At 56.9% G+C, this 25793-nt stretch overlaps 1 protein-coding gene across 4 annotated transcripts in view; it reads left to right on the top strand.

The window, feature by feature from the left end:
- The window catches only part of Prima1 (proline rich membrane anchor 1), a 48501-nt gene extending 23737 nt beyond the window's left edge, over positions 1 to 24764 (top strand). For 3 of the 4 annotated variants that reach the window (XM_047542586.1, XM_047542584.1, XM_047542585.1), the window contains exons 4-5: positions 12953 to 13082; positions 21858 to 24764. In XM_047542586.1, coding sequence (XP_047398542.1) covers positions 12953 to 13082; positions 21858 to 21960 — 233 coding nt within the window. In that variant the 3' untranslated portion in view covers positions 21961 to 24764. Of the gene's footprint in view, positions 1 to 12952; positions 13083 to 19289; positions 19430 to 21857 lie in introns of all 4 variants that reach the window. The other variant, XR_007107359.1, reaches the window with a different exon arrangement.
- Positions 24765 to 25793: the final 1029 nt, after the last annotated feature.

Raw genomic sequence — 25793 nt, 5'->3', positions numbered from 1 at the left:
TGTAGTGGTTGCCTCTGGAGAGGGGAACTGAAACCTGAGTCAAACCTCAGGCCATCATTTCCTTTCTATCTAGTTTCTGGGTGTTTCTAGAACCTTCCCGGTCTTGGTCCTAGTTTATGGTTTTGGAATTGTGAAACGTCAGCACCTAAAGAACTTTCTTTCCTAGTGAGGGGACTGAGGCCAGAGCGGGCAGTGCCTCGCCCAGGGCTTTGGCTGTGGTGTCTGTTTCTGCTCACTTGGGTTTTCTAAAGCAGGTGGACACTGCTGGTTTCTGAAGTGTCACCCTGTCTGTCTGAGGCAGTCTCACCTCTGAGGCCCCAGTAATGTTCCTGTCAAAGGAAAATGATGGAACAGTTGATTTTGGTGACCTTTGTGCCCAGCTGTCGTGGAAAATAAAGAGCAGATGGCAGTGGCTGGGTTCTTCGGGAGCTCAAAGCCATTGGATTCAGGCACACGGTGCTGGGGGAGCTCGTGACTGTGAGGAATTAAAGGGGAGCATTCCTCCTGAAAATGATACGACACGACCCCCCCATCTCCCTTGCTGGGAACTTCATTTCCCTCGTTGCTGGGGTGCGAGACCTGAGTGAAGGAAGCACCTCGCCCCCGGGTCCAGCTCGCGTCTCACAAACCCTCCAGTTGAGCCAGTCTTGCCGTCTGCCCTTGGGAGAGGCTGCAGGGGCCGGGACCATGGTTAGGGACTCTCCTCACATCAAGGCCCCATGGCTGATGATAAAATCTGTTCTTCAGGCTGGACCAAGGCACCTGCTGCTCAAATTCAGGGAATGTGGTCTTTGTTTGACTGTAAGGCTGTAGCAGAAGGAAGAGGGACATTGGGGTCAGGTTGCTTGGAATTCAGTCTCCACCATTGGCCTCTCCTCATGGAACTTGTTTTCACTTCTGTAAATGGGGACAATGACATGCACATTTCCTGATGCAGGACCTGCCAAGGGGCATCTACTATCATTATATTTTTATTAAGCAAATTGAACTTTTTAATTTTTTTTTTTTTGAGACAGGGTCTCACTAAGTTGCTGAGGCTGGCATCAAACCTGCAATCCTCCTGCCTCAGCCTCCCAAGTTCCAGCGATTATACGCATGTGCCACCGTGACCAGCCTGGACCTTTTTTGATATAATCCTTTTCTTCCACAAAATTCTCTGAAACCTTAGGTGTTTGCTTGTCTACCAGTAGATGACCAGCAAATCTTGGCACCGGCCCAGGGGCAGCCTCGCATATCTGTGCAGTGGCCCTTGGTTGGCAGTCACATGAACATAAGCAGTAGTGGCCGTGATCATGGCCCCTTTCCACAGGGGAAGTTTGCTCCTAGCTCACGTGATGGCGTTTAGTGTACCCTGGGGTTTGGCCTGTGCGCCTGACTTGGAGCAGCCAGACTTGGAGTAGCTCCCTTCCGCCATGGGGAAGGTCCTGTTTGGAAGGGGACAGGATCCTCTCCTTTCAGGGATGCTTGCTCTCCGGCAGCCTTGAAGCCCCATGGTTGGACCTTCCACCTGGGAAGGATGGCGAGCGTCCGCTAGGTGGGCTGGGCAGGGGCCCCTTTCAGTTTATGCCCCCCTCTTCCACCAGGAAAAAGCAAGGCCGCATGAGCTGTGCCTGTCGCCTGCTCCCCAGCTTCTCTGTCACCCTCGCCAGCAACCAGAAAAGGCCAGAGGCCACTGTTTCCTGCCCTCTGCCCCTCCACCCGCTGCCCGGACTGAATGGGTGCCTTGTTCTCAGGTTTAGAATGAGCTGGGCTGTGGGTGGCAAAGACGCATTGTCTCCCTTGGCAGGGAAAGTTATGGATGCCTTGGAAATAATGCCTTGGCTTCTTCTTGGACCCTGTTACGGACAGTTCTGCCGCCCAACCTCTCCGTAGCCGGGGGTCATTCTGAAGGCCATTGACTTGGAATCTCAGAATGTCCCAGCTGGAAGGCCACAAGTTAACTCTTGCCATTGGCCCAGTGCCGTTGGTCCTTGGGCTGAGCCTGCGTGGGATGCACCGGCCTCTACGCCCAGCATAGGGTCCGCGAATGAGCCCTAGAGATCTCCCAGCCCACTGGGTCTCCACAGGGGACATTTGGTCATCACAGGTGGGGAAGGAGGCCAGCAATACTGCCAAACATCTGAAGGGACACAGGACAGCCCCATACAACAATGACAAATGTCACGGCAGAGGGTGGAGGACCCTGCTCTAGGCCAAGGTCACCACTGCCTTCAGGCAGATAGGCCACTGAGTCCCGAGAGATGAAAGGACTTGCAAAAGGTCTGAGTTTCAGTGGCAATGCAGCACCCACTGGTGTGACCTTGATCTTTAAAATGAGGTGCTTATCTGAGAGAGTGCCATTCCCGGGCGAGGGCTGGTTTTTCTGCCCGTCTCGCATCCCTGACCTTGGAGAAACCAGGGACACAGAAGCTGGTTAACAATGGATATTGCAATGGCGGGATCCTTGCTGGCCGGGGCCTGGCCACTTTCACTACAGCAGCGCATCTGCCCATCGCAGAAGGCAGGCCCGGGCGGCCCTGTGCTTCGTGAGTGTCCCAAAGACACGGAGACCACGGTTCAGCCAGGTATTCTGCTCACCAGGTCGAGAGTGTGTGAGCCACCGTGGTGTTAGAAGGCGCCTGGCCCTTCCCGGCTCATCAGGGCTGAGCGGGGAGAAGGGCCTCCCTGTGGTTCTTGTTGTCCCAGGGCAGCCACCGAAGGCTTCCGCTCAGAAGCTGTGCCTCTGTCACTTTCCTCAGGGCTCTGGGACTTGACCTTTCTGACTCTGAGGAGCCCCTAGTTTCCTTATCTGTAAAAATGGTAATAATTCCTGCCTTGCCTGCTCCAGACGCAGGGAATCTAAGAGTCAAAGACAGAGTGAGGAGCGCAGGCTTTGACGTCAGGCAGCCCTGTGGCCTCAGTGTGGCCGTCCCGTTTGCTCTCCGTGGGTGAGAGAGGTACCCGTCCCTCGCTGCCTCTTTAGAGAAGGGAGCAGAGCGTGCCGCCTCCCTGTGCTCTGGCCCCGCGCCCTCAGCCACCTTCTGCAGTGATGCAAATGGCCATTTGCTCCATGTGGTGGCTGGGCACTTAAAATACAGTTAGTGTAACTGGGGGATTGAATTTTTAACTTTGGTTAATTTAAATTTAAGTAGGCACATTTAAGTGGTTGGTGGCTGCTGGACTGGATTGCACCTCTGGACCATCAGTGTGGATGTTTACCTCTTTCATATTGTGGTTTTGTCCCAAAGCCACAGACATGCCAGGTTTCTTCCTTCCTTCCTCCCTCCCTCCCTCCCTCCCTTCCTTCCTTTCTTCCTTCCTTCCTTTTTTCCCCCATTGTTCAAGCAAAGTCCTAGTGAGCAGTAGTGATTGCTTTCTCACCTGCATTGTCATGTCTTGGCTGAGTCTTAGCCTCACCCAACAGGGACCTTTGGAACAGGACTTGGGCTCCATCCAGAGAACTTGCAAAGGGTGGTCCTGGAAAGGAACCGTCTGGAACATAGAGGGGTTCCATGCATCTCACTGGTATAGAGCCCTGTCTTGGTTGGTGCTTTATTAAGGCACCCAGGAGTGTCCCACACCTTGGTGACCTCGTGTCTGAGTTTCCTGACCTAGAACCTCGGACTCTGCCTCAAGGATTTTCAAAGCATGTGTCTCCAGAGGAGACCGAGGGGCGCATGGAGGAGGCGGGACGGGCAGCGAGGGGCCCATGGAGGAGGCAGGACGGGCAGCAAGGGGCCCATGTCAGGCCAAGCTCTTCTCAGCGTTTCCGCCTCAGGGTTGTCCCCAGCCGGTGGCAGGGTTGGACTTTCACACCTAACACCTTTCCATTGCTGGTCAGGATGCTGTCCAGGTACCAGGGAGTACATGCTCAGGCTGCCCTGCCTTGAACTTCTCTTCCCCACAGCCTCCACACAGTGTCCCAAAGAAGGGTTGCGGGTGCCAGGGGAGACACCAGCTTTGGGTGACACTTTTCCGCACCCGGAGCAGAGTCCCCTGCATCCTGGCCTGCAGCTGGGAAGCAGCTCCCCCCCCCCGCCTTACAGGAAAGACTGCCACCTTTGACACATGGGAGGCCGAGGCTGACCATATTGGAGGGCTTCGTCTGGGGGTCTCTTAGCAGGCATGCTATGGTGAGTCGGGATCCAAACTCTGTCTGTCTGTCTCTCTGCCATCTTTGCTCTCTCACCATGTTATCGCTGCTAAAACTCCAAGAGAGGGCAGAGCCCTGTGCCATGTTCCTGGAGACCCCCACCAGGGTGTTGGTGTGACATTTGGAGTGAAGGGTCCTTCAAAGAGTGAACCAGAGGAGAGAAGGAGTGGAGTATTTCTTGCAAAATAAAAATTGGGGGTGTAACTTCTGTGAACTCTGAGACCCCTCTTCCAAGCTGGCCTTGAATCTTAAGTTAAAGCCCTCTGGTTTAGGGAGAAAGAACTTTTTGTAAAAGGCCAGATAGTAAATATTTTAGACTTCACAGACCCTACAGTGTGTGACATAGCTACTGGACCTGCCACTGTAGCACAAAGAGTCGGGGACGATATGGGGACGATATGTAAACAAATGGGCGGGTCTTTGTTCGGGTCTTTGTTCCCTTAAAACTTCATTTGCAAAACAGATAGTGGGTCAGATTTGGCCTTTGGGCCAGAGTTTGTCAACCACTAGTCCAAGTTGACCCCAAAGACTTACAGCTGTTTAGACAGAGCGTATTCTACCAGATCGGACCACCCAGCACCTATCAAGTGTCCCAGAGGTGCGGGGGCCCTTCCCCACCCGAGGTCATGAGCAAAGACGAGCTCATTATTTTCAGCACCTCCCATTGGCCCCCGTGTCAGGACATTATTACTTTTACTTTTATAATTTGCTCCTGTCGGTGCTGAGGCATGTGCGCAGTTAGGTGTCTGCATCACTTGGTGACTATTTAATGAGTGTCCATTCTCCAGTAGGTCATGAACGTCGTGAGGGCAGGGTCCTGTCCCCAGTGTGCAGCACAGTCCATGGCACTTAGAAGGCTCTTCAGTGTCCCCCAGAGCTTTCTGGACGTGGCACCATGGGTCACTTCTGGACAGCACGGCTCTGTCCTGAAGCTGGCAGCTCTGCGTCTGGTGGGAGCAGCTGGCCTTGCGGGTCTGGGGAGGAGACCGAGGGGGAGGAACCAAGGTCACCCCGCCTCTGGTAAGGAGGGACAAGCCCTTGGCTGCCTGGGTGAAGAACTAGGGCCATGCTCCTCAGCTGCCGTCAGGAGCCTGATGAGGGCTGCTGGCCAGCCTCCCGCAGCTCGGGCCCCTGCCCGGCCTCTACCCGTCCTTCCGTCATGTGGGGAAGGGCTGTAGCCGCCCCCACCAGAGGGACAGACCCAATTCATAATTTTCCTTTCCTAATTAGGCACAGGAGTGATGGAGACACTCGTTAATAATGTATCAGGCTTTCAAAATGCCCCGCGGGAGCCCAGCCTGGGAACACCGCCCCTGAGGACAAGCAGCATGCTGCCACCTCGCTGGCTCTGTGCCCAGAACACGGGGCAGAAATAAATAAGCAGAGTCAGGGGCCCCAGGAGCACGGGCCACAGGCAGAGCCCCAGAGGGGCCTCCAGAGCCCTCGCCTGGGCATCGGGGGCGTCCAGCCACCCGTCGGGGCAGCAGAGGCTTAGGGTGCCAGCTTCCGGTGCCCCCGGCCCACCCCTTGCCAGCCTAGGCCAACCCAGACGGGTCCTTTCACCAGGGGCACCCACTCTCTTCTTCCCTGTGGGGCTCAGCTTGAATGTCACTTCTTCAAAGAGGTGTCCCCAACGCCCACGGTGACGGCAGCCTCCCCTTCCACTCCCAGCATGGCTCCCCCAGCATGGCTCCCCAGCACCCTGTCTCGTTCCTCCACAGCGTTCCAGCTGTTCGCCGGCGCCTGTGGGCTCGCTGGCTTGTTTTCCGTCCCTTAGTCACAGGTTGAAACCCCAACTTCAGTGACGTCGGGCGCCTTTGCTCAACCTGCTTCTGTGCCTCAGCCCCTCCTCCGGGCCAGCACTGCCCACCGTCCCTGCTCTCTGGGGTCCCCTCCCGGCCTGCCCTGAACCAGCGCACTGGACAAAACCAGGCATGGCTTTTCCAACTCCCGACCAGTATATGGCTGAGGACGGCTGCAGCAGAAGCTTGGGTCCCTGAGGTCAAGCCCCCCGGGTCCTTGGCGTCCCCCCTTCCCTCTGCTGCTGCCCCGGTGGAACACCAGCCCCTGCCCTGTCCTGGCTCATCTTCCCCGAGATGATGGACCTAATCCTAAAGGAGCTCCCACACCCCACAGTATGGCTCCCGCCACCTCCCTCCGCCTGCCCTGCACCTCTGCTCGGGGACCTGGGCCTTGGGCTTCCCCGTGCAGGGGCGCGACCCCCAGCTCACTGAGAGCAGCACTCTCCCGTTCCCGCTCACCTTGGCCTTTCTTTCACCCAGACACCTGCAGGAGGAGCTCCTGGCCAATCCCAGGCTTCCTTCAGATGTCACCCGTCACATGACAGCCTCTGCTCCCTGGACCCTCAGCCACCTTCAGCTGCTCTGCTAGGAACAAAGAGGGACAGAGTGGCGTCCAGGCAGAGGGGCCTGCCCCTTCCTGTCTCTCCCTTGAGAGCCAAGGAGACCTTTCCAGAAGCCCCAGCTTCTGGAGGCTTTCCCTCTCCTGTCGCCAACCAGAATCACATGGCCCCTAAGCCAGTTAGAGGCAGAAAGACAGGAGCAACCAGCCTGGCTAAGACATGGAAAACCCACCTGCAGGGCTGGGCACACCTCCCCAACGCCTGGCACCCCAGGGGCCCCACTCCCTCTGCTGAGTGCTGGTTACTGGGCAGCAGCGGCTTCCAGCTGCAGTCCGAGGGAGGAATTGGGAAGACTTAAGAAAGCGGGGTCTTTGCTCAGGACCCAGAAGGCTGAGGTCAAGTCCCATCAGCAGAGAAGGAAGGGGTGGAAGGGCCCCCAGGACCCGGGCACAGATGGGTGTCCTATGCACCTGCAGCAGCTCCCAGGCAATCTCTCATTTCTCCCCAGAAGTGGGGGCTGGTTTCAGAGGTTGGCATAAGCACAGGGTCCGTTGTCTTTTGGCTCTTGAGTCCGGCCATGTACCCTGCTACTTTCAGGGTAAGAAGCCAGCGAGCAGCTCCACACCCACGCTGGCCCTGAGGCCCCTGTGGGAGGTGGGCGTCCCTGGCACAGGCCTTCCCATGGATGCCCGGTGCCCATAAATGGAGAGCGGCGGCCTGAGAGTCAGTCCCTTGTGTCCAGAGACAATGGGGCTCTGTGGGGTGGGGTGCAAGAGGGAGGAGGCGCCCCTGCCCTCACAACCCGCTTCCTCCCAGGTCTCTGAGTCTGCGTCAAGCAGCCCAACAGGGCTGGGCCTTGGGGCCCCTGGGCAGGACAAGGGCTGTCAACCCAGGAAGGAGCTTCAGAGAACCGCAGTGTTGCGGTGCTTTGGGACAGTACATTAAGCAGCACTGACAGTCACAGGACCAGGCTGGTCCCTATGCAGCCATGGGCACTGCCTCGGCTTCCTCCTTTGTCCTGAGGGTCTGCAACACAGGTTCTGCCACCACACAAACCTTCAGCAAAGCTCCCTGTCCCCTCGCTGCTCTTGTGAGCCAGACAGAAGCGAGACGTCACAGGTGAGCCCGCCGGGGGCGGGTGGACAGTAGGCGTGCTCTTCAACCCTGTGGTCACTTCTTCACTCGGAGTCCCACACTGGACAACTTCCTGAAGACCCTTCAGGTGAGTCAAAGGAGAAGAGCAGAGAGGGACCGCCACACTAAGGACCGTCCCTTGAAGTGGGGCCGTGTGACTGCTGTCACCTCTGCCCGGTGGCATCATCCAGGGGAACTCTTTGCCCCCACAGCCTCTGCCTTCATTTTCCCCTGGGAGAGGTGGCACTTGTCTGCTGTGTGGGAAGCAGTTCATGGACACTCGCCCTTGGCAGGAGACGGAGACAGTCTCCTCTCCACAGCACCAGGGACTAGGCACAAGCCCATGCTGGCCTGAATTGTCGCTGGGCTGAGTGCCGGGCTGCAGAGGGAGGGGAGGCAGACAGCCACCTCACCTGACCAGATTACGGCCGATTGAGCACAAGACAATCAGCTCCCGGGACCAGAGGAGACCACTCGGGCAGCCTGGACATGCAGGAGTCACTGAAGACTTTGAATATTGGGAGAGACGTCTGATGACGTCCCCAAGGCCTGCTGTGTCCCAGCGGTGCCTGAAACTCAGGCTGTACTCAACAAGCAGGATGCCACATGAGCACAGGGCTGGCCTCTTGAGGTGGCCACACAACAGGGCCATGGGGCTGAGCCACTGATGGAGCCTCCAACTCAAGATGGAAAAGTGATCTTAAAACAAATGGTGGGCTGTGGCGCCCCCCTTCTAGAAGCAGACTGCAGCCCTGTTTAAAGACCTCTGCAGAACAGAACAGATTGTTTCCAGAGCACTCGCTGTGGCTTGACTCGCTCATCTCGCGCTGGGTCCCCATCAGCCAAACATCTGTGCACAGCTTCTGCAAGCAGCTGGCTCTGGCTCCGATGGAGCCAGCTACTCCCCAGGTTGTGTTTCCCCAGGGATAGGGGCTGAGTTGGCTTGAGTGCTGTCCCAGGACACTGGCCCTGTCCTCAGTGTCCCCACTGCTACAAGGGGAGACATGACGGGCTGTGCACCGTGGTGCCTGGGGTGTGCCTGCAGGACATCACTGGGTAGATGGCTGCTGCTCCTCCGACCCACAGGAACTTGGCCTGCATAGTCTCACGTGATGGACATAAACCCCATGAGGAACCCAAGGAGACGGCCATCGTTGGAGGGCTGGCCTGAACTCAGAGTGCCTTTGCAGCCCTGGACCAGGGTGGCTTCGACCCCCACGCCCCGGAAATGCCTTGGTCCCTGGGGCTCAGCCTTCTTGAACGCCGTTCGGGTGGGCGAATCTGAAGCTCCTGCACCTGCTTCCTCTCCAGGCACCTGCAGAGCCTTTCGTCTCTTCCCTCTCTTTGGTAGCACTTGCCACAAGGCCTAATCATCCTCCGGAGGCATATTTGTCTGCTTTGGGCTTCCTCTCCTCTTTTGGGGACAGGATTCCTGTCTTCTTTGCTCCCTGGATTGCGCCTGGACTCCCCTCCCTCACCGCGGTAGAGAAACTGTCTGGGTGGTAGGTGGGGCCCAGGGCAGGACCCACTCTTCCTTTCTTGTCTCTTGGGGGGCACTGTCTTTGGTTGCCTCATGTCCACTGCTTTGAGAACTGCTGTTTCGTGTATCTGTATTTTAGCCGGCTTTGTTCCAGGGGTGGGAGAATCTCATTCCTGTTACTCCATCTGGCTGGAAGCAGCAGTCCCAAAGCTACCTTGTGTGTGTGTGTGTGTGTGTGTGTGTGTGACACTGAGGTGGAACCCAAAAGCACTCTTCACTCCAGTCCTTCTGATTTTTTTATTTTGAGACAGGGCCTTGCTAAATTGCCCAGGCTGGCTGCAAATTTGCCATCCTCCTCCCTCAGCCTCCCAAGTTGCGGGGATTACAGGCAGGCGCCACCTTACCCAGCCAGAAGTCCCAAAGCTTTAACGATGCATTTCCTAACTGAGGAGAACGTGGCTCTGATGAATTTAAAACGAGCCTGGATCCTTCTGAATTGCCCTCTCTGGTTGCTGCTCAGCGTCGGCACAGGCGTCCGGAGTGTTTACTGAACACCGCAGGCAAAGCCCCCTTGAGGGTGTCAAGACCTCTGAGATGCCAGGACAGCTCCTGTCTTTCTGTCTTGTGCAGCGAGTGACAAGAGGAGGCAGGAGCTCGGCAGCACTGGACAGTCCCACCGCCTCCGCCTCCCCACCTGCCACCTGCCTCTCACCAGGCATCGCCCGCGCCCTGAGCCACCCTCTCTTCAGCCATAGGTGACCTCACCTTGCAGGTTAGCAGCTTGTGCATACCTCATCTTTTGGAGCTTGCTGGCTCCCTGAGCAAGAGGACCAGGTCTCCGTCAGTGTGGGAATGACCCACGGTCAGCTGGCACCAGCCTAGTGAGGGCACAGGCTATGTCTGGTTATCTTCGTAGCCCCGGCTCCTAGCATGGTGCCGAGTGCCAACTGTGCTCAGGATGCATATGGTGGACGAATGAATGGATGGATGGGTGGATGAACACGTTCAGGACGCTGTCCTCTCAAGTACAACACAACAGCCTACATGTCACTCTGGAGAGATGTACTGGCCACATCCAGCCGGAGGGCTGAGGCAGGGGCAGGTGAGACGGGCAGCCCAAAGATGGCGGTCTCCAGACTGGCCTGTGGGAAAGTTGCTTCTTGATCCTGGGCCTCAACCTCTCTTCTCATTTCTGAAATAACACCTCCCGAGCTTCCTCCAGGTCCATTCTCTAATTGACTCAAGTCAAGATAAATAAGGCTGCAGCGTGGAGCACAACGGCTGGTCTTCGGAGCAAAACTCAAGACTTAGGTCTTGACTCGGCTTCACAGAATACCTCTGTCTCTCCACAGTGGTTGGCATTTTTGCCTTGAGCAGTTTCCTTGGGTGCACTTGCTCATCCACTGAATAGTAGAGGGGGACACTCAGCCAGAGCTTGCTGCTTTCAGGATCAGTCTGCTTTGAAAAGTGACCATACAAAGGACATTCCTCCCCTGTCAACAGAGAATGCAGGGGAAAGAGATGCTGTGGAATCGAGTGCCAGATGCCAAGCAAGGTCTACCACCTGCGAGCTGTGGAATTTCTCAGCAGAGGCCCTTTTGGCATTTTTCAAGGGACAGTTCTACCTTGGGTAGAAATAACCTCGCTCACCATCATGAGCATCCATGGCCACTGGCATTGCTCACTGTGTCCGCCAAAGACAATTCTCCTATCTCCAAGTGCTGCCGGTCAGGGGCACAGCCCCTGGCCATTTCTCTCTAGCCATAGACTGTGGGGGAAACTTCTTGGGCCACCAGTGGGTAGGACTGGGCCTGGGACTTGCTCAGAGGTGTCACAGCCTGAGATAGAGGCACAGAAACCGGAACTGCCTCCTTAGCAGTTAGCCACTGCAGCCTAGATAAGGGTGCCAGATCTGCACCTAGTCACCCTGAGAAGACTTGACCCACTCAGGGACACCTCAGCTGAGGAATTGGGAGGAAGGATTTGGGGTTTGCTATTTCACACAAAAAAGACATTGAGCAAGTTCCTCAAGGGGAAAGTGGGAATTCTTTTGGCCCTCCTTCCCCTCATTTTAGAGTTTATTCTGATTTTGGATTCTATACCTTTTCAGTGTTGGCCCGATCCTGCCGTGCCTGGGGCAGCCCAGGGGCATCCTTGTCCGGGCCATGGGGACCCTGCATTTGCTAATGGGGTCTTAGCACCAACGCCCTAGGGAGTGCATAATAGCTTCCTGGATCTCTTAGCCCAGCTGCTGTTAATTCAGTAACCACTGGGTCTCCACTCCCTCCTCTCCTTCTTCTCTGCATCTTTCATGGCTCTGCACAGGAAGGTGCAGAAGTGGGAGCATTTGGGAGGAGCAACTTGGCAGTTCTTGTAATGCTGATCTCGCACAGACCACAGGCAACCCCACCCTCCCATTTATCCAAGGGAAATATGAAAACGTGTCTATGCACAGGCTCGCAGACACATGTCTCAGCAGCTTCTTTTCAGAGCATTCAGAAACCTGGGAATAGCCTAGGTGCCCATCAACAGGTGAATGGGCAAACACGAGGCAGCATACTACTCAGCCATAAAAAGGAAGGGATACTCAAATGTGCAACCGCACAGATGAATCTCGAACTTATGCTGGATAAAGGAAGAAGATAAACCATGGTGTATTCTGTTCATGTGAATGTCGGGAACAAGCAAATCTAATCTAGGATTTTAGAAATCAGAATAACCATTGCCCTCAGGGTGGGGACAGGCTAGAAAGAGGTACTTTCCAGGGTGTTGTGATAGGGTATGGCCTCTGCAGGTGGGCGCCTTCGTCAAAGCTGTCAGGTGGAGCTTATCCCTGGATCAGAAGGACAAGACCGTCTGCTTGTCCTTAGGAGGGTCCCCACTTGTCCCCCTAGTGCAGTGGCTGTCCTCAAGACACCTATTCCTGAGTGGACAGAGGCTGGGCATAGGCGCACATACGATTCCTCTGTGTATATTCATGTGTCTTGAAGATCTGCCCAAAGTTGGCCCTGTCTGTCTGTCCTTCACCTCCCCCCTTCTCCCCTCCCCCCACCCCAGCCCTTTTGCAGTTCCCAGCACAACTTTTTGAGTTGTGTCTCGTCTTTCCAGGACCTTTCCCATGAGGCTCTGGGATGTCTTTGCTTTTCCCAGAGGGACCTGAGCCTGCCCCTTGACACCTGTGCTTCAGCCCCTGTGGAGGAGGGGGACGGCAGGTCCACCCCAAAGACTTCATGGATCGGATAACAATGAGGGGACCTTGTGGCACCCAGTGCCAGGTGCTTTGTCAATGACACTTTCCCACATTCTGGCCACGCCCATACCGATGACAGCAGGTGTCTACCCCTGGGCCAGATCCATGACTAAAGAGAGCCAGCCTCTTGCAAGAATTTGCTTAAGAAACTGACCTTGATGGCCTCCTTTCCTCTCTTTCCTCCCCTAGAGTCCCCTGTGAGCCCAGCTCCCCACCCCCACCTGAAGCGGAACCGGATTTAATGCCTCAACTGAGAGAATGAGATGTTCTGTTATTTTTCATGGGAAATTAAACCTGACCTGGCTGTCAGTTAGCTCATGCCAAGCGAGGATGGATGGCCAGGGCGCGGCACTTAACCCCTGCTCTGCGCACCAGGGCCCGGATAGAGGCACCGGGGGAGGCGGCTGGCTGGGAGCCAGCCATGACGTCACCCGCCTCAGGGTGGGGGCGGGGACTGCAGGAAAGGTCAGAGGGCCTTCCGCAGGGTGACAGATGTCCCTGAGGTGCACACCGGTGTCACCTCGGAGGTCCCACCCCTGATGCTGGCTGCTTCCACTCACCCAGGGACACTCAGGCTGCTCCTGTCTCTTCCAGTTCCCAACTCTACCTCGTGCCCCGATGAGGAGAGCTGGTGGTCGGGGCTGGTGATCCTCATTGCCGTCTGCTGTGCCGCCCTGGTGTTCCTGACCGTGCTTGTCATCATTTGCTACAAAGCCATAAAAAGGTGAGTGTCCCGCCGAGGTGCCCAGCTCTGAGCCCCGGGGGAGCCAGCTGGGCTCCAGGCTCCCCCACCTGCCCCAGCACTTTTTAAATTACAGCAGTTGCTAAGCACCCAAGAAGCGGAAACCTCCCCCGAACTTCCCTCTGCCCTCGCGCCATCCAACAGTCACCGAGACTTTGCTAAATCTGCTGCACGTGTCCGCTTTCTTCTTGGTTCTTTCTTGTCGCTGGAGTATTTTAAAGTGAATCTCAGTCACGAAGCCCCTTTTTTTAGGGAGTTTGGTTCCACCAGCATTTGACGAGCGCTAGCTGGGTGTCAGGCCCTTGCAACCCAAAGAACAGACGTGTTGCAAAACACCCAGGGTGACAGGAGTGGTTAATGACACGGGTTTCTAAGAAAGTGTTTTAAATTCCGCGGGCCACCTGAAGAATAATCCTAACACCGGAAACATTTAGTGTAGCTCTCTAGATCCGATGGTGTGTGCGACCTCACCCCAATGACTCAGAAGCAGAGGCTGACATTATGACGTTGAATGTCCAAAAATGAACACCTGGGCCAGCCTGCGGGATGGCCAGGCCAGCCGCCTGGGAGCGTCCTGGCAAGTGGGCAGAGGCAGCAGGACCCAGCGTGGCAACTGCCCACAGCACAGGCCCTGCCCTGGGCATCGGCCTCCCGGACCAGAACCCCCTTTTCTCCAACACTCACGCTGCAGGGCCACCTCTAACAACAGCAGCAAATACCCAGGGAATAACTGCTGTCAAATCCTCACCGGGCACCGGGCTCACCCCTCACCCTCATCCTCCGTTCCTCTTTGCCTCATGGCTTCCCAGTCAGCTCCATTTCAAAGATGGGGAAACCGAGGCACTAAGGAGTTGGGAGCTGCCCCGGCTGGCACAACTGGGGAAAGTGGAGTCAGAATTTGAACCCAGAGCCCAGCCCTGGCCATAGCACTGGGTTACCAGTCAGTTTGACTGTGTTGGGTGAGAACTGGACGGGATGTTCTGTCCGCTCCTGCTCAGGTGTGCAAAAGAGGGGAACCTGGGGGTGTGGCGAGGCGAGTCTGCAGGACCGGAAGGACAGACAGACAGAACTCACACTAGCATCTCATCACGGCAGTGTCGCCCTGCCCTAGCTGAGCTGGGCTTTCCAGGGGGGATCACCGAGGGAGGAGCATAGAGGGACCGCTCCCTCTGGGGACACGGTGGTCCAGGGCGCAATGGGGCTGAAGAAGCATGCTCTCAGGGGCACCGTGAGGCACCAAGCGCCGCTAGGACAATAGTCAAGGGGGCGGAAACGGTGCCATGGGGACCTGGCGAGAGCTGGAGACTTAGCGTCCAGGGAGGGACGACCCACCTTGGAGTTGGTGGAGACACAGAGGAAGCGGGAGGACTCGACCCCAGCTTCTCCACGCCTCTCAGGTCTCCCGTGGGCACAGAGCGAGGCGGTCAGGCAGATCACCCTCCTGTGCGCAGGGCAGGGAGAGTGGGTGGGCAGCTGGGGCACCGGGAGACAGCCCAGGCCCTTTTCCATCCCAGCACCATGACGCCCTTCCACCCCTTGGGCAAGACTGGGACACAGGGGAATGTCAGCCTCTGCCTTTGAGATGTTCCTAATCCACCGAGCGTGTCAGGAGGGGGCTGGGCACGCCGCAGGTGGGGAAGGAGCCGCAGGCCTGCCAGGTTCCTGGGGCGCCTGAGCTGGCGGCCTGAAGGAGAGCCTGTGCCAGCCAGGCCGGTCTGCTCTCCCCAGAGCACCTGGAGGATGTCCTGCTCTTGGCCATTTCTTTTTGGTCAATAATTCATCTGAAACATGCCTTTTCGCTCAGAAACAAAGCAGCCCATGTCACTGCAAAAGGAAAAGTCAGTGATAAGCCCCACTTTTTTTAAGCTCTCGCAGCCTCCAGTCCCAGGGGAGGGTTTCCAAGCCATCTTTGTGGACGGACCCAACCAGACCTTCCAGAACCAGGTGGCTGGAGGATGGTTCTAGAATCGGCTAGGGTAGGAAAGAGGCCACTGGGGAGAGGTCGGATTGAGCATCTGGGACCAAGACAGTCACCAGGCCTTCAGGGGACTGGTCTTGGCAGGAGGTGGAGTCTGATCAGCCTTTCCAGAAACCTCATCTTCCAGGGCCGGGGGAGAGGCCTGAGGGAAGACTGAGCCTCTGAGAGTCCAGACAACCACAGTCTCTTAGTACACGTGGGAGAGGAAACTCAAACAAGGGCGAGCCATCAAGTCACCAAGATAAAATCCCAGGGTGCCCACTGCCCCAGCAGGAAGACCAGGCCCCAGATCCCTGCAGGGGAGGGAGTCCCACTGGCCTGGGAACACTCCGCAGGGAGCTGCCCTCCTGGGGTGGCCGTTGCACCCTTTGCTTCCATGAAAGCCCCCATGTTGAGGAGCAATGACCCCCAAACACCATGTTTCTGCACAGAGGCACCCACATCCCAGGGACGGGCAGAGGCCTTGCCTGGAGGCCTCAGGGTCCTGGTCCTGGCTGCTGCTGTGCATTTGCCATTAAACCTCTCGACAGCCATTTCTGCCTCATGTTCAGGCTGGATTGTGGACAATTCACAGGTGTGCACTCTGGGGCGGGGCTGGGGAGCATGGGGCCGAGCCCTCCAGTGATAACTAGATTGGCGCTCATCTGTCGTTGAGCCACTTCAGTAGAATGAGCACTTTTGAATGCTCCAGTCTCTTTCTTGGTGACTTGGAAAAGCCCTTGCCTGGCACAGGGCTGTTGAGACAGTCGGTGTTGGTCCACGGGTATTTACTGAGCATCTTCTGTATGCCAGGGACTAGAGTAGGTTCCAGGGATGCAGAAGAGAACAGGATTGAGTCCCTGTCCTCCTCCTGCTAGTGAGACAGGTGGATTAAGCACACACACCAACAAATTAATCAGCGAGTGGTTTAAAAGACTTTAAGTGCTTCGAAGGGAAGGTAATGGGGAGAGGAGGGGACTGCAGACGGGCTGTTTCCACCACACCAAGAGTCAGGCGTGTCATGCATATTTTTTTAAAGAGCTTATGATTCAAAAGTGTGGTTAGGGCTTTGCGCCACCTTTTAATTCTGTTTTTATTTTTGTCAGAGTAATACATGCACAGCATTTAGAATGTCCCATCTACTAACTTTCCTCTACGGAAGATACAAGGGTCAGCACCCTTCACCCACGACTTTCAAGACGCTTCCTCTCATCCACCTCCGCCTGTGGCATCCCAGTGTGGGTTCGGGCTCCTCAGTGGTGACCCGAGCCTGCCATGTACCACGGTCGATTCCCTTCCTGGGTTTCCTCTCTCTGCTCAGGCTGTGGGTACCAGTTTCCTCTTGGAGACTCCCTTCCCCTCGCAGGTGGCGTGGCTCTCTGGGCCTGTGACTATGATCCCCCCAGCAGCGTCCGAGGCCCAGTGGTCCTACTGAGGCTTCTGTCTGGAACTCTCCACACTCAGCTCTCCCTCACCACGTGCCAGGGCTTCATTTCTTCAGCTTTATTCCTTCATGAACTTATTTTAAGATCAGCCTCAAACATAGACTCAATAGAAGGTTCATCAGTGGAAGTAGTTTTGTTTTCGTTTTTTTTTTTTTTTTTTTTTTTCCAGAATTTATGTTCCTTTTGGAGCTCTGGGGTGGCCTAGAGAAGGGTTTGCTCTTCCTTCCTGCAGAGCGGACACACTTACCTGGGCAGCTGCGATGTCAGACAGGGGTGGGGACAAGTTCCCCTGGGGTCTGAGCCACAGCAAGCCTTGGAGAGGTCATGAGCCGACCGTTGTTTTGCAAAGAAAGTGCTGGATGCCTGTCTGCCCGGCTCCGCTGCGCCTCTGGGTTCCTGGTTCCGCCTTGTGCTGCAGGTGGAGGCAAAGCTGGGGTTCCCACTCTTCTCGCTCACCCTCCCCACCGCGCCTGGCGTGGTGCCCGCACCAGGAGCCACTTGGTGACTATTTCTGTGGCTTGAATGGAGGCCTGTTTACATGCTTGCCAGATTCCACCTTTTAATTTGACAAATGCCATTTAGAATTCCAGCAAACTCATTTTTTCCCTTCTGCCCGGGTGAGCGAAGTAGAATCTGTTTGGAGTAAAGAGCACGAGCGGGGGTCGATGCCAGGCTCCACCCCGGCACCAGCTCGGTCTCCTGTGCCTCCGCCATCTCTGCCCTTCCCTGAGTCCTCCGTCTGCCTTCTCCATACTCCAGCTTGGTGACACAGCAGCCCCCTCCACCTCAGAGTGGCACAGCCTCCCTGCCCCCTGTGCGTGACACCTCGGGCCCCACCACGGAGGGCCCCGCCATCTGCCACCTCCTCGTTCACCCCACAGAGCACACCCACTGGCCAGGGCCAGCCCATCTCCACTGCCATCCCCTCTCAGGCCTGGAGCTGAAAGGGAGGAGCAGGGGACAAGAGGCAGGCTGGCCCGAAACCCACAGGGAGGCCCAGGAATTCAGGACAGGGTGGAAATTCTTTGTCCTCTCTCGGGTCCCCATGAACTTCAGGAGGAGGAAGTGCACCTGGAGTGCCTCTGGGATCCCTGGGGCTTTAAGACAGGCGGGAACCTGATGCAGTGGCTGGGGCTTGACCGCTGTGTCCACTGGTCACGTCTCCCCGCCGCCTGTGCGTGCACCTGTAACACCCCCCACGCCCCCGGTGCTGCCTGCAGCTGGGAGTCCAGATCACCACGTCTCCCGCTGAGTAAGGCCACGTTGGCGTACGCCCTGGAAGGGCCTCTGCTGACCAGGCACTGAGCCTCGGTGCGCAGCCTCAGCTGCTGAAGCCGTTCGCAGTGCTGGGTCTTCTGGCTGCTCCCGCACTTAGCTGCAGAATCCAGACTCAATCTTGTGACCCCGAGGCCAGCACCTCCCCTGGGCCTCATGGCCGTCCTGGGCTCTCAGGGGTTTGGCTTCTCCCTGGTCAACACAAGGGCCTCTTTTGAGTCCGGATGCCACCATGTCTCCCACCACCATCACCATGTCCTCTGTCCAGGAAGAGCTCAGGCCAAGACGGGCGGGGCTGGGGTGTCAGGCTGCCTCGGGCGGAGGTGCCTGTGTGGACTCATTTGCACCCAGTGCTGGCTGACGGAGACCCACAGTTCTGCTTCTTGGGGCCCTTCTCTTTTGTCATGGGGAAGTTCATCCCTTTCTGAAGCCATCTCTCCAGACCCACTGGGTCAAGGTCAGGGACTGGGCCTTGTTCTTGGAGCCTCAGAGAAGCAGGTTCCCAGACCCCCAGTGAGACAGGTGCCATTGGGGCCACTCCTGCCCAGAGACTGATCATCCAGCAAAGGACCTTCACCCCCTCGGTCATGTTGGCATCTCAGGGGCTCGAAGGACGGCCACTGAACCAAGCTAGTGTGGAGATCCTCCGTCAGGGCTCCGTAAGTGGCCCTTTGGTCCCTTCTGCGGCATCTGAGCTGGGAAGGGTGTCGCCCTGAATGAGGCCACAGAGTGGTGCTCAGGGGTGCTCAGGGGGTAGGCAGCGTGCAGCCTGTGAGAGGACCATCCCCAGTTGGCCCCACCCTCCGTGTCCCCTCTGGGCATGTGGCTCCCAGGGGAAGCTGCTCAGCAGAAGGGGTTATGTGAAGAAGCCAGGAGCTGGTCAAGACCCTTGGCCCCACCCGAGTGTGCAGGTGCTCAGCTTGGCTCACCTTTGCCTGGGACACGGCAGGGAGGTGCCCAGGCCTGGAAATGGGGCTGCTGCTTCTCACAGGGATAGCTTGGTGACTTCTTGACCCAGAGTCAGGGAAGACTGTAGTCACGGAGGAGTCCCATCTCATGGCCGACCTCTGCGGGCTGTGCGCATGCTGAGCTGCGCAGGGGGTGGGCGGATGCCTGTGGTGGGGAGAGTCTGGGGCCTGTAACCTTCCCTTTGTTGAAAGCAGACCCTGGGGTGGGTGGGAGCAGGGGGCCCTCCCTCTCAGCTGCCCCAGGCTGCGTCCACCTGTGGCTTCTGCAGCTGAGCAGCGGCTGTGCGTGGAGGCACGGCTGTCGGCCCGGGTGCTGCCTGGGTCCTGGCACTTCCTGCCCAGGACAGGCACAGTTTCTGCGGAGGTGGTGGCCGGTGGGCCTGTGCATCCAGGGCTGTCGGCACAGCAGTCTGAGCAGAGGACACAGAGGTCTGCTGCTCCCCACACCCAGAGACACGAGAGGTGTCACGTGGGAGGGCCCAGCCTCCTGGGCATGTCCTCACATGACCAAGGAAAAGCTCACCTACCTTTCTCTTGGTTTTAGGAACCATGCCATTTAGGGAGCCCTCCGTGCCCATCTCTGTCTGGACTGGGGTGGACATGCTTCTCCTTGGTTTGCCCAGATCCAGGCTGGGTCCTAGCATCACCCTGTAGCCCTTCCGGACCCTCTGGGACACCTGTTAGGTAGGCACTCTGTGCAGACTGGAGGGTGCTGACCACTGCCAGTCAGTGGAGCAGCCCCTGCGGGCACCTGCCATCAGCAGTGCTAAATGTTAACAAGCACTTATGGAGCACTTACTGTTTGCCAGGTGCTCATCCGGGGGTTGACATGCACTAACACAATTAATCCTCCCCAGCCTATGAAATGGACCCATTACTGTGCTCATTTTATAGATGACGAAACTGAGGCACAGAGAGGTTGCTCGGCTTGCCCAAGGTTACAGAGCCAGAGTGGTGGAGTCAGGGTTCACTGAGCTGTGACATCTGCCTCTTAGCGCTGCAGCAATGTCACTATTCTGCTCTTCGTAAAACTCCAGCTTGCCCGGGTGCCACTGAAGCCCAGAGGCTTTGGGAGCAACTTTGGACCACAGCCCAGGGAGCACAATGGTTGGGGACTTAGCTGCCGGGGCAGGAGGGGAACATGCCACATCCACCTCTCAGGAGAGCCCTGGATGCCACCCTCTCCCTCACCACATGCAAGTGTCTGTGAGCCTCTCCACAGACGGGGTTCTAGGACCCCATGACGAGAGACGTCCTGGGTCAGGGCTGAAAGAGGCAGACGGGAGGACGCTGCAGGGGCTTTGGAAGTCTGCCTGGGAGGGTGGAGGGAGGCCCTCCCGTGACCACGGGAACTCGAGCCCATTCCAAGGGGAAAGCTGACCTAACACTGGGCAGGTGTCTGGGCCAGGATGCACGGGCAGGCTGGTGGGCCAGCGTCGCCAGCAGGTCGAAGCCCTCCCTAAGCCTCAGTTTCCCATGAAGTGACTCTTAACTCCAGCCTTGCTTCTTCAGGGGACTGTGAGGAGGGACAAGGACATGTCTGACAAGAGCGCTCTGCCCAAAGTGTGGCAGGAAGTGTGGTGTCACCTTCCCTTTCTAGAAGAAGGCCCCGAGCCAGGCTTCACTGCTCAGAGAACGGGCATCCCGTTCCTCCCTGGTTTCGTGAGCATCTTCCCCCACGAGAAAGAAGGGAGCTGTGAGCAGAGTGGGGCTCGCGTGTCTTCTCCGAGGCCCGATGATCCCACCCAGGCCGCTCGGACCATCTCCTCGCAGACCTCCCTCCCGAGCTCATTCAGACAGGCTTCATCCCAGGTGTGGAGCCAGTCACCAAGTGCCAGCCCTGCTTGTGTGGCCTTTGGGAGGCTTTGGAGACACTCAAGAAGGCAGAAACAATCCATTCCTGAGCTTTTCATGGTGGCCACTTGGCAAGCACCAGTTCAGGCTTAACCCTGGGGATCCAGGAGGAGCCTGATGGGATCAGGTCCACCCAAGAGACAGCAGTACTGTGGCATGGAGCTGAGACACATAAAGTACAGCCCAGACCAGGGGAGCGTAGTCACTCAGGGAGGGGGCAGAGCCAGGCCAGGCAGTAGCACTGAGATTTCAGAAGCTCACCCAGTGAGCAAGGGCCTGCTCAGAGCCTCCTCCAGCAGCCCTGATCCCCATGCAGATAGGATAGTGGTCCTTGGGGTTCAGTGTCCTCTGGAATGAGCAACAGATGGTTCAGGGTGAAGGATTCAAGAAGCATGGTGTGTAATAATTTAATTTGGGTATCCATCATCATCATCCATATAACTCTGTCACTACCGCCCTGGGTCCAAGCATCACCACCACCATCACTGTCACCACCACTGCCAACAACCACCATCACCACCATTGCCATTATCCTGCCACAACCATCGCCACCACCACCACCATCACCTCCACCATCACCACCACCACCACCATCACCTCCACACCACCAACCACCACCATCACCACCACCACCTCCACCTCCACCGTCACCACCACCATCACCTCCACACCACCAACCACCACCACCACCATCACCACCGCCACCACCTCCACACCACCAACCACCACCATCACCTCCTCCACACCACCAACCACCACCATCATCACCACCACCATCACCATCACCACCATCACCATCACCACCACCACCACCATCACCACTGTCACTAACACCACCACCATCCCCTTTATCACATTTTCCATTCGGCCACACAAGCAAGAGGGTAAAGCTGCCCATTAGTGCCGCTCTTATATGAACTGTCTGTGTCCATGTTCATGACCATCTGCTCATAATCCAAGAGGTCACGCAACGCTTGGTCATACCAGGCTGACTGCATGTTCTGGTTTGTCTAGAACAGTCCCAATTCAGGCCTGCTTCCTTAGCAATGTTTTCATCTCCTAGTTTGTATGCTAAATTATATTGTCACTCTAGTTAATCATCCTGCTTCTGATGGACCCGGAAAGGCCAGCAGATTAAGGATGCTAACCTAGAGCAGACGGCTTTATTCCAGGACTTTCACAGAATGGGCAATGCCAGAAGGTTTGCCCACAGGCACTGGTGACTAACGATGTCCCCGCCTCCCCTCCCCGGTTCTAGGAAACCACTGAGGAAGGATGGGAAGGGCACCAGCGTGGCCGAGTATCCCATGAGCGCCTCGCCCAGCAGCAAAGGGGTGGATGCGAACAGTGCTGTGGTGTGAGCCTGTCCGGGGCCACACCCGCTGGCCGGAGGGACACCTTGGTGGTACTAGTGGACATGGGAAGGCAAGTGGACACAAGCTGACCCCAGGCTTGCCCAGGACCTCACTGTCTTGCAGGCCTGGAGCCCTCTAAAGGAGAAAGCACCCCCTCCCCTGGCCACCCCCTGGCCAGCCCACAGGCAGGGGCAGCACCGTGGGTGTCAGGCAGAGCCTGGCCCCCTGCAAGCAGCGCCTGGGCAGTGTCACACCTGCGGCTTCCACTCCTCCTCTTCTGTTTGGTCCCCTGACTGTCCCCCAGCTACTACCTGAAGCATGCACTCCACTGAAGGCAGTTGATCTGTCTGCCTACTGGGTTGGTGAGGTGCCACCACTTTAGCCAAAAGAGAGATGATCCAAGATCCACTCCTGGCCCCCGAGCCCCTCCTCTTCTGGGAAGCCCACCTGCGTCTCTGTGAACATCCCAACAGAAGCCATCGACACAGCCATGAGACAAACATCCCCTTTCAAAGGTGCTTCCCACACATCTGTCCTCAGCCCTCCTGGATTGTCTTCAGTCTTCCGGGCCTGCCTCCACCCTCTGTCCCCAGCCATGCCTGGGTCCTGGGCTCCTGCCTGCTGCCGTGGGGTGGTGGGCCCCACCTGCAGATCCCCTGGGAGCAGGTGATGAGTCACAGGAGCCGAGGCCAGGCAAGGCGCAAGCCCCTGCACCAGTTCCCAGCCCCCCACAGGGCCTCCCAGGACCCGAGCCCCTGTATGAGCCAGGCCTTGCCTCATGTGCCACATGTGCCAGATCCTCTGGGTGCTTCAGAGTTCCCTGAGGCCTGACCGTGGTACCCAGAGCCTCTCCTGAGAGTCCCCGGAAAAAGGTGTTTTTCTTTCCAGTTTCTCCCTGCAAATGTCTGTTCTGAGGTCCAGTCCTCTGAGAGAGTCTGGGAAGAAAGGGGAGGGAAGGGAGGGAGCCTCCAGGCACAGGGACCCCTAGTCCACTGACTGCTCCAAGGTGGCCGCCTGCCCCGTGGGGTGCATCACTACACCCTTGGAGACCTTGTTAGGAGAACAAGTTGGGAGAACACGCGTGACCCCGTGGCCACCCTCATCACCCCCACACACTTGCTCAGAAGCCGCTGGTCATGTTCAATGGCTGCACCCTCTGGCCTTGTAGGGACTGAACTGGTTGGACCTACTTTGCCACCTAAGCCACCACTGAGCTTCTCTGGCCGGTGTTTGGGCTACAGGTGAGACTTTCAAATCCAGGTAAGACTGACAGCCATGAAAACCAGCCCCCATTTGGGCTGAAACGTCCATTATCCTGGAGGCCATGTGTCCCTGGAGCTGTGTGCCACTGTCCTGCCCCAGGCCCGTGGGCACAGGCCGTGGGCATGCCCTCGCATGGGGGCTATGTCTTCCTTCCCTTTTCTTCTGCTTGAGGACTTGGCTTGGGTTTGGACCTAGATTTCACCTCCCCAGCACACCTTGACTTTGGCACAGGACCACCCACGGCCACCATCATGTCTGCCCCTGCCCAGTGCTCTGGGGATGCAGTACCTGGTGACAAGCAGACCAGAGGAATAGGGATAGGGGAGGTGGGAAACCCAGCAGATCTCCCAGAGCGCATCCCCATGGCCTGCACTTCCTGCTGCGTGCAAGCTGCTGGTGCCCAAAGTAGATACCTGTGCAGGTGGGCCCCTAAACACATGCCATCTGGCCTTGGCTAGTCAGAAGCTCCAGAGCCATCAGAGGCACCTTTGGCTGCAAGGAGACCTGTGGCTGAGGGGTCCTGGAATGTGGTCAGCCCAGGGAGGTTGGGCATGGCCCAGCTTTCCACGCCCACCAGGTCCCACTGTCCAACTTTGGCTTAGCCCTAGCCCAGATTTGACCATTGGCCTGTAGGAACCATGGCTGAGCTGTCCACTGCACTTGGCCTCTGAGACATCCAGGGCTCCAGTGTACATACAAGCACCCTCAGCTGAGCTTGGGAGATCCCTTCCTTCCCAGGTAGGAAGAGCCAAGGGAGGAACCCTGTTTTCAAAAAGGGTTCACTGGAGAACAGCCCCCAACCCAGGGCTGGCCACTCAGAGGACACATGGTGCAGAGGGACAGGCCCACCGGAAACTTAGTTCACAAGGCTGAAGCAAACAAAAGGGCGCATGAGCCTAGAATGTTTATATTCAAAATGAATCTGCTGCGCTCAACACAGGCCCTTCTCAGGGGAAGCCGAGCTCCAAGGCCAAGAACGAGATGCCCAACCCTGTGCAGTTTGTCAGATGCGTTCAGCTGTCCAGTCTCATCCGGGAGCCCAACTTTAGAACCCAATAGCATTTAGGATCCGCCGGAGTCATCAGGTGTTCCTAAGAGGCTTCTAAAGGAAGCTTTGGAAGAAAGGCTAATAGGTGTAAAAATATAGACATATATGTTATATATAGTTATATATATTTAAAGAGATATCTATACATATATAAATATATATATATATATACAAAATCACTGTACTCTCAGCATCTGTACAAAGTATGATTTAAACAGCCCAGGTAGCGTGAGACCCGCAATGCATGAATGTAAATATCCTGAAATCTGCCTTTTTAGCAATGTGCCGTGTGTGCAGGAGAGAGGACTTGTCCCTCAGGGTTCTGTCTCAATGGACACGCGCAGGTTGATGCCATCTTGTCCACCAACAAGCCATAATGTCAATTTCATGCTGAGACTTCTGTACAGGAGGAGGGACCAGCAGCCTTGGGGGGTGTACTATATGCTGCTTATGAGGAAGGAAGCACCATGACTTTTTTATTTTCATTAAAAATATACTTATAAAGATGACTGTCCGCTGTCATTTGTAGTACACACTTGCCCCTGGGTACAACGCAGAAAGGAGAGGGCGGGCCAGGGCAGAGGTCCTGCTCCAGCCCAGGGCTGGGTGGGACCATGTGTGTCTTCTCTCTCTTTTTTGTCTTAATACCCTGAGGTCGATGTTCAGGGATAAAACCTGAAAGGTCCCAGACAAGTGGAAGAAGCTGGTCACCCCAAATTGGCAAGTGCTCATGGGAATCGTAGGGAGCAGGAACTGGCTGGCTGCAGCTAGGGTCCGCCTCCCAGCGTGCCCATTCCTGTGCCCATTCCAGTCGTCAGTGCCCCACAGCCCCCTGCATGGTCCCATGGTCTGCCCTGCCCCACCAAGCAGAGGGGCCAGATGGCACAGCCCGCCCTGCTCACCCACCCCCAGAGGGAGGGAGCAGGAACTGTTGGTGGCCCCATTCGCCCCCCTAGCCTCACCACCAGGGAAGCCTCACCGAGGCAGCCATCCTTCCAGCACCTGTTGGGAAAGCAGCTCTCCTTGGACGGACCCCACCAGCAGGGACGTGGGAAGGTTGAGAGAACAGAGATGGGTGACACTGTCATCCTGGTGGTGGGTGAGGAGGAGACGGGTCAGAGGTGGAGAGCGACACTCAGATACCAGCACACAGGGGTGGGCTGGGGTTGAACCGGGACCTTCAGTTCAGACCCTCTGGTCACACTTGGGGGGACCCCGACCCAGATTGTCTACCCACAGTTGGGGCCTGGCTGGGCTCCTCTGTCCCCTCCTGGGTTCCCCACGGCTTCAGAGTTAGTGACTCGGAAAGGGCCCTCCATGCCTGAAGTTGGGGAAGAGGTCTCTCCCCACCTGGGCCTACATCCCAGAGTGGTCAGTTGAGGGCAGGGACTCCGGGAAGGGCCTGCATCCTGGGCATCAAGGACGTGACAGGCGTCGTGGAGATTCCACTGGAGCCGGAGGCCCCTTCTCAGTAGTGTCTCCAGCACCGCCTGGGATCTGTGCGTTGCCAGTACTGAGAAGCACCTTT

Source organism: Sciurus carolinensis, chromosome 2, assembly GCF_902686445.1.
Source record: "Sciurus carolinensis chromosome 2, mSciCar1.2, whole genome shotgun sequence".
Taxonomy (NCBI): domain Eukaryota; kingdom Metazoa; phylum Chordata; class Mammalia; order Rodentia; family Sciuridae; genus Sciurus; species Sciurus carolinensis.
This window is presented reverse-complemented; position numbering and strand designations above follow the sequence as displayed.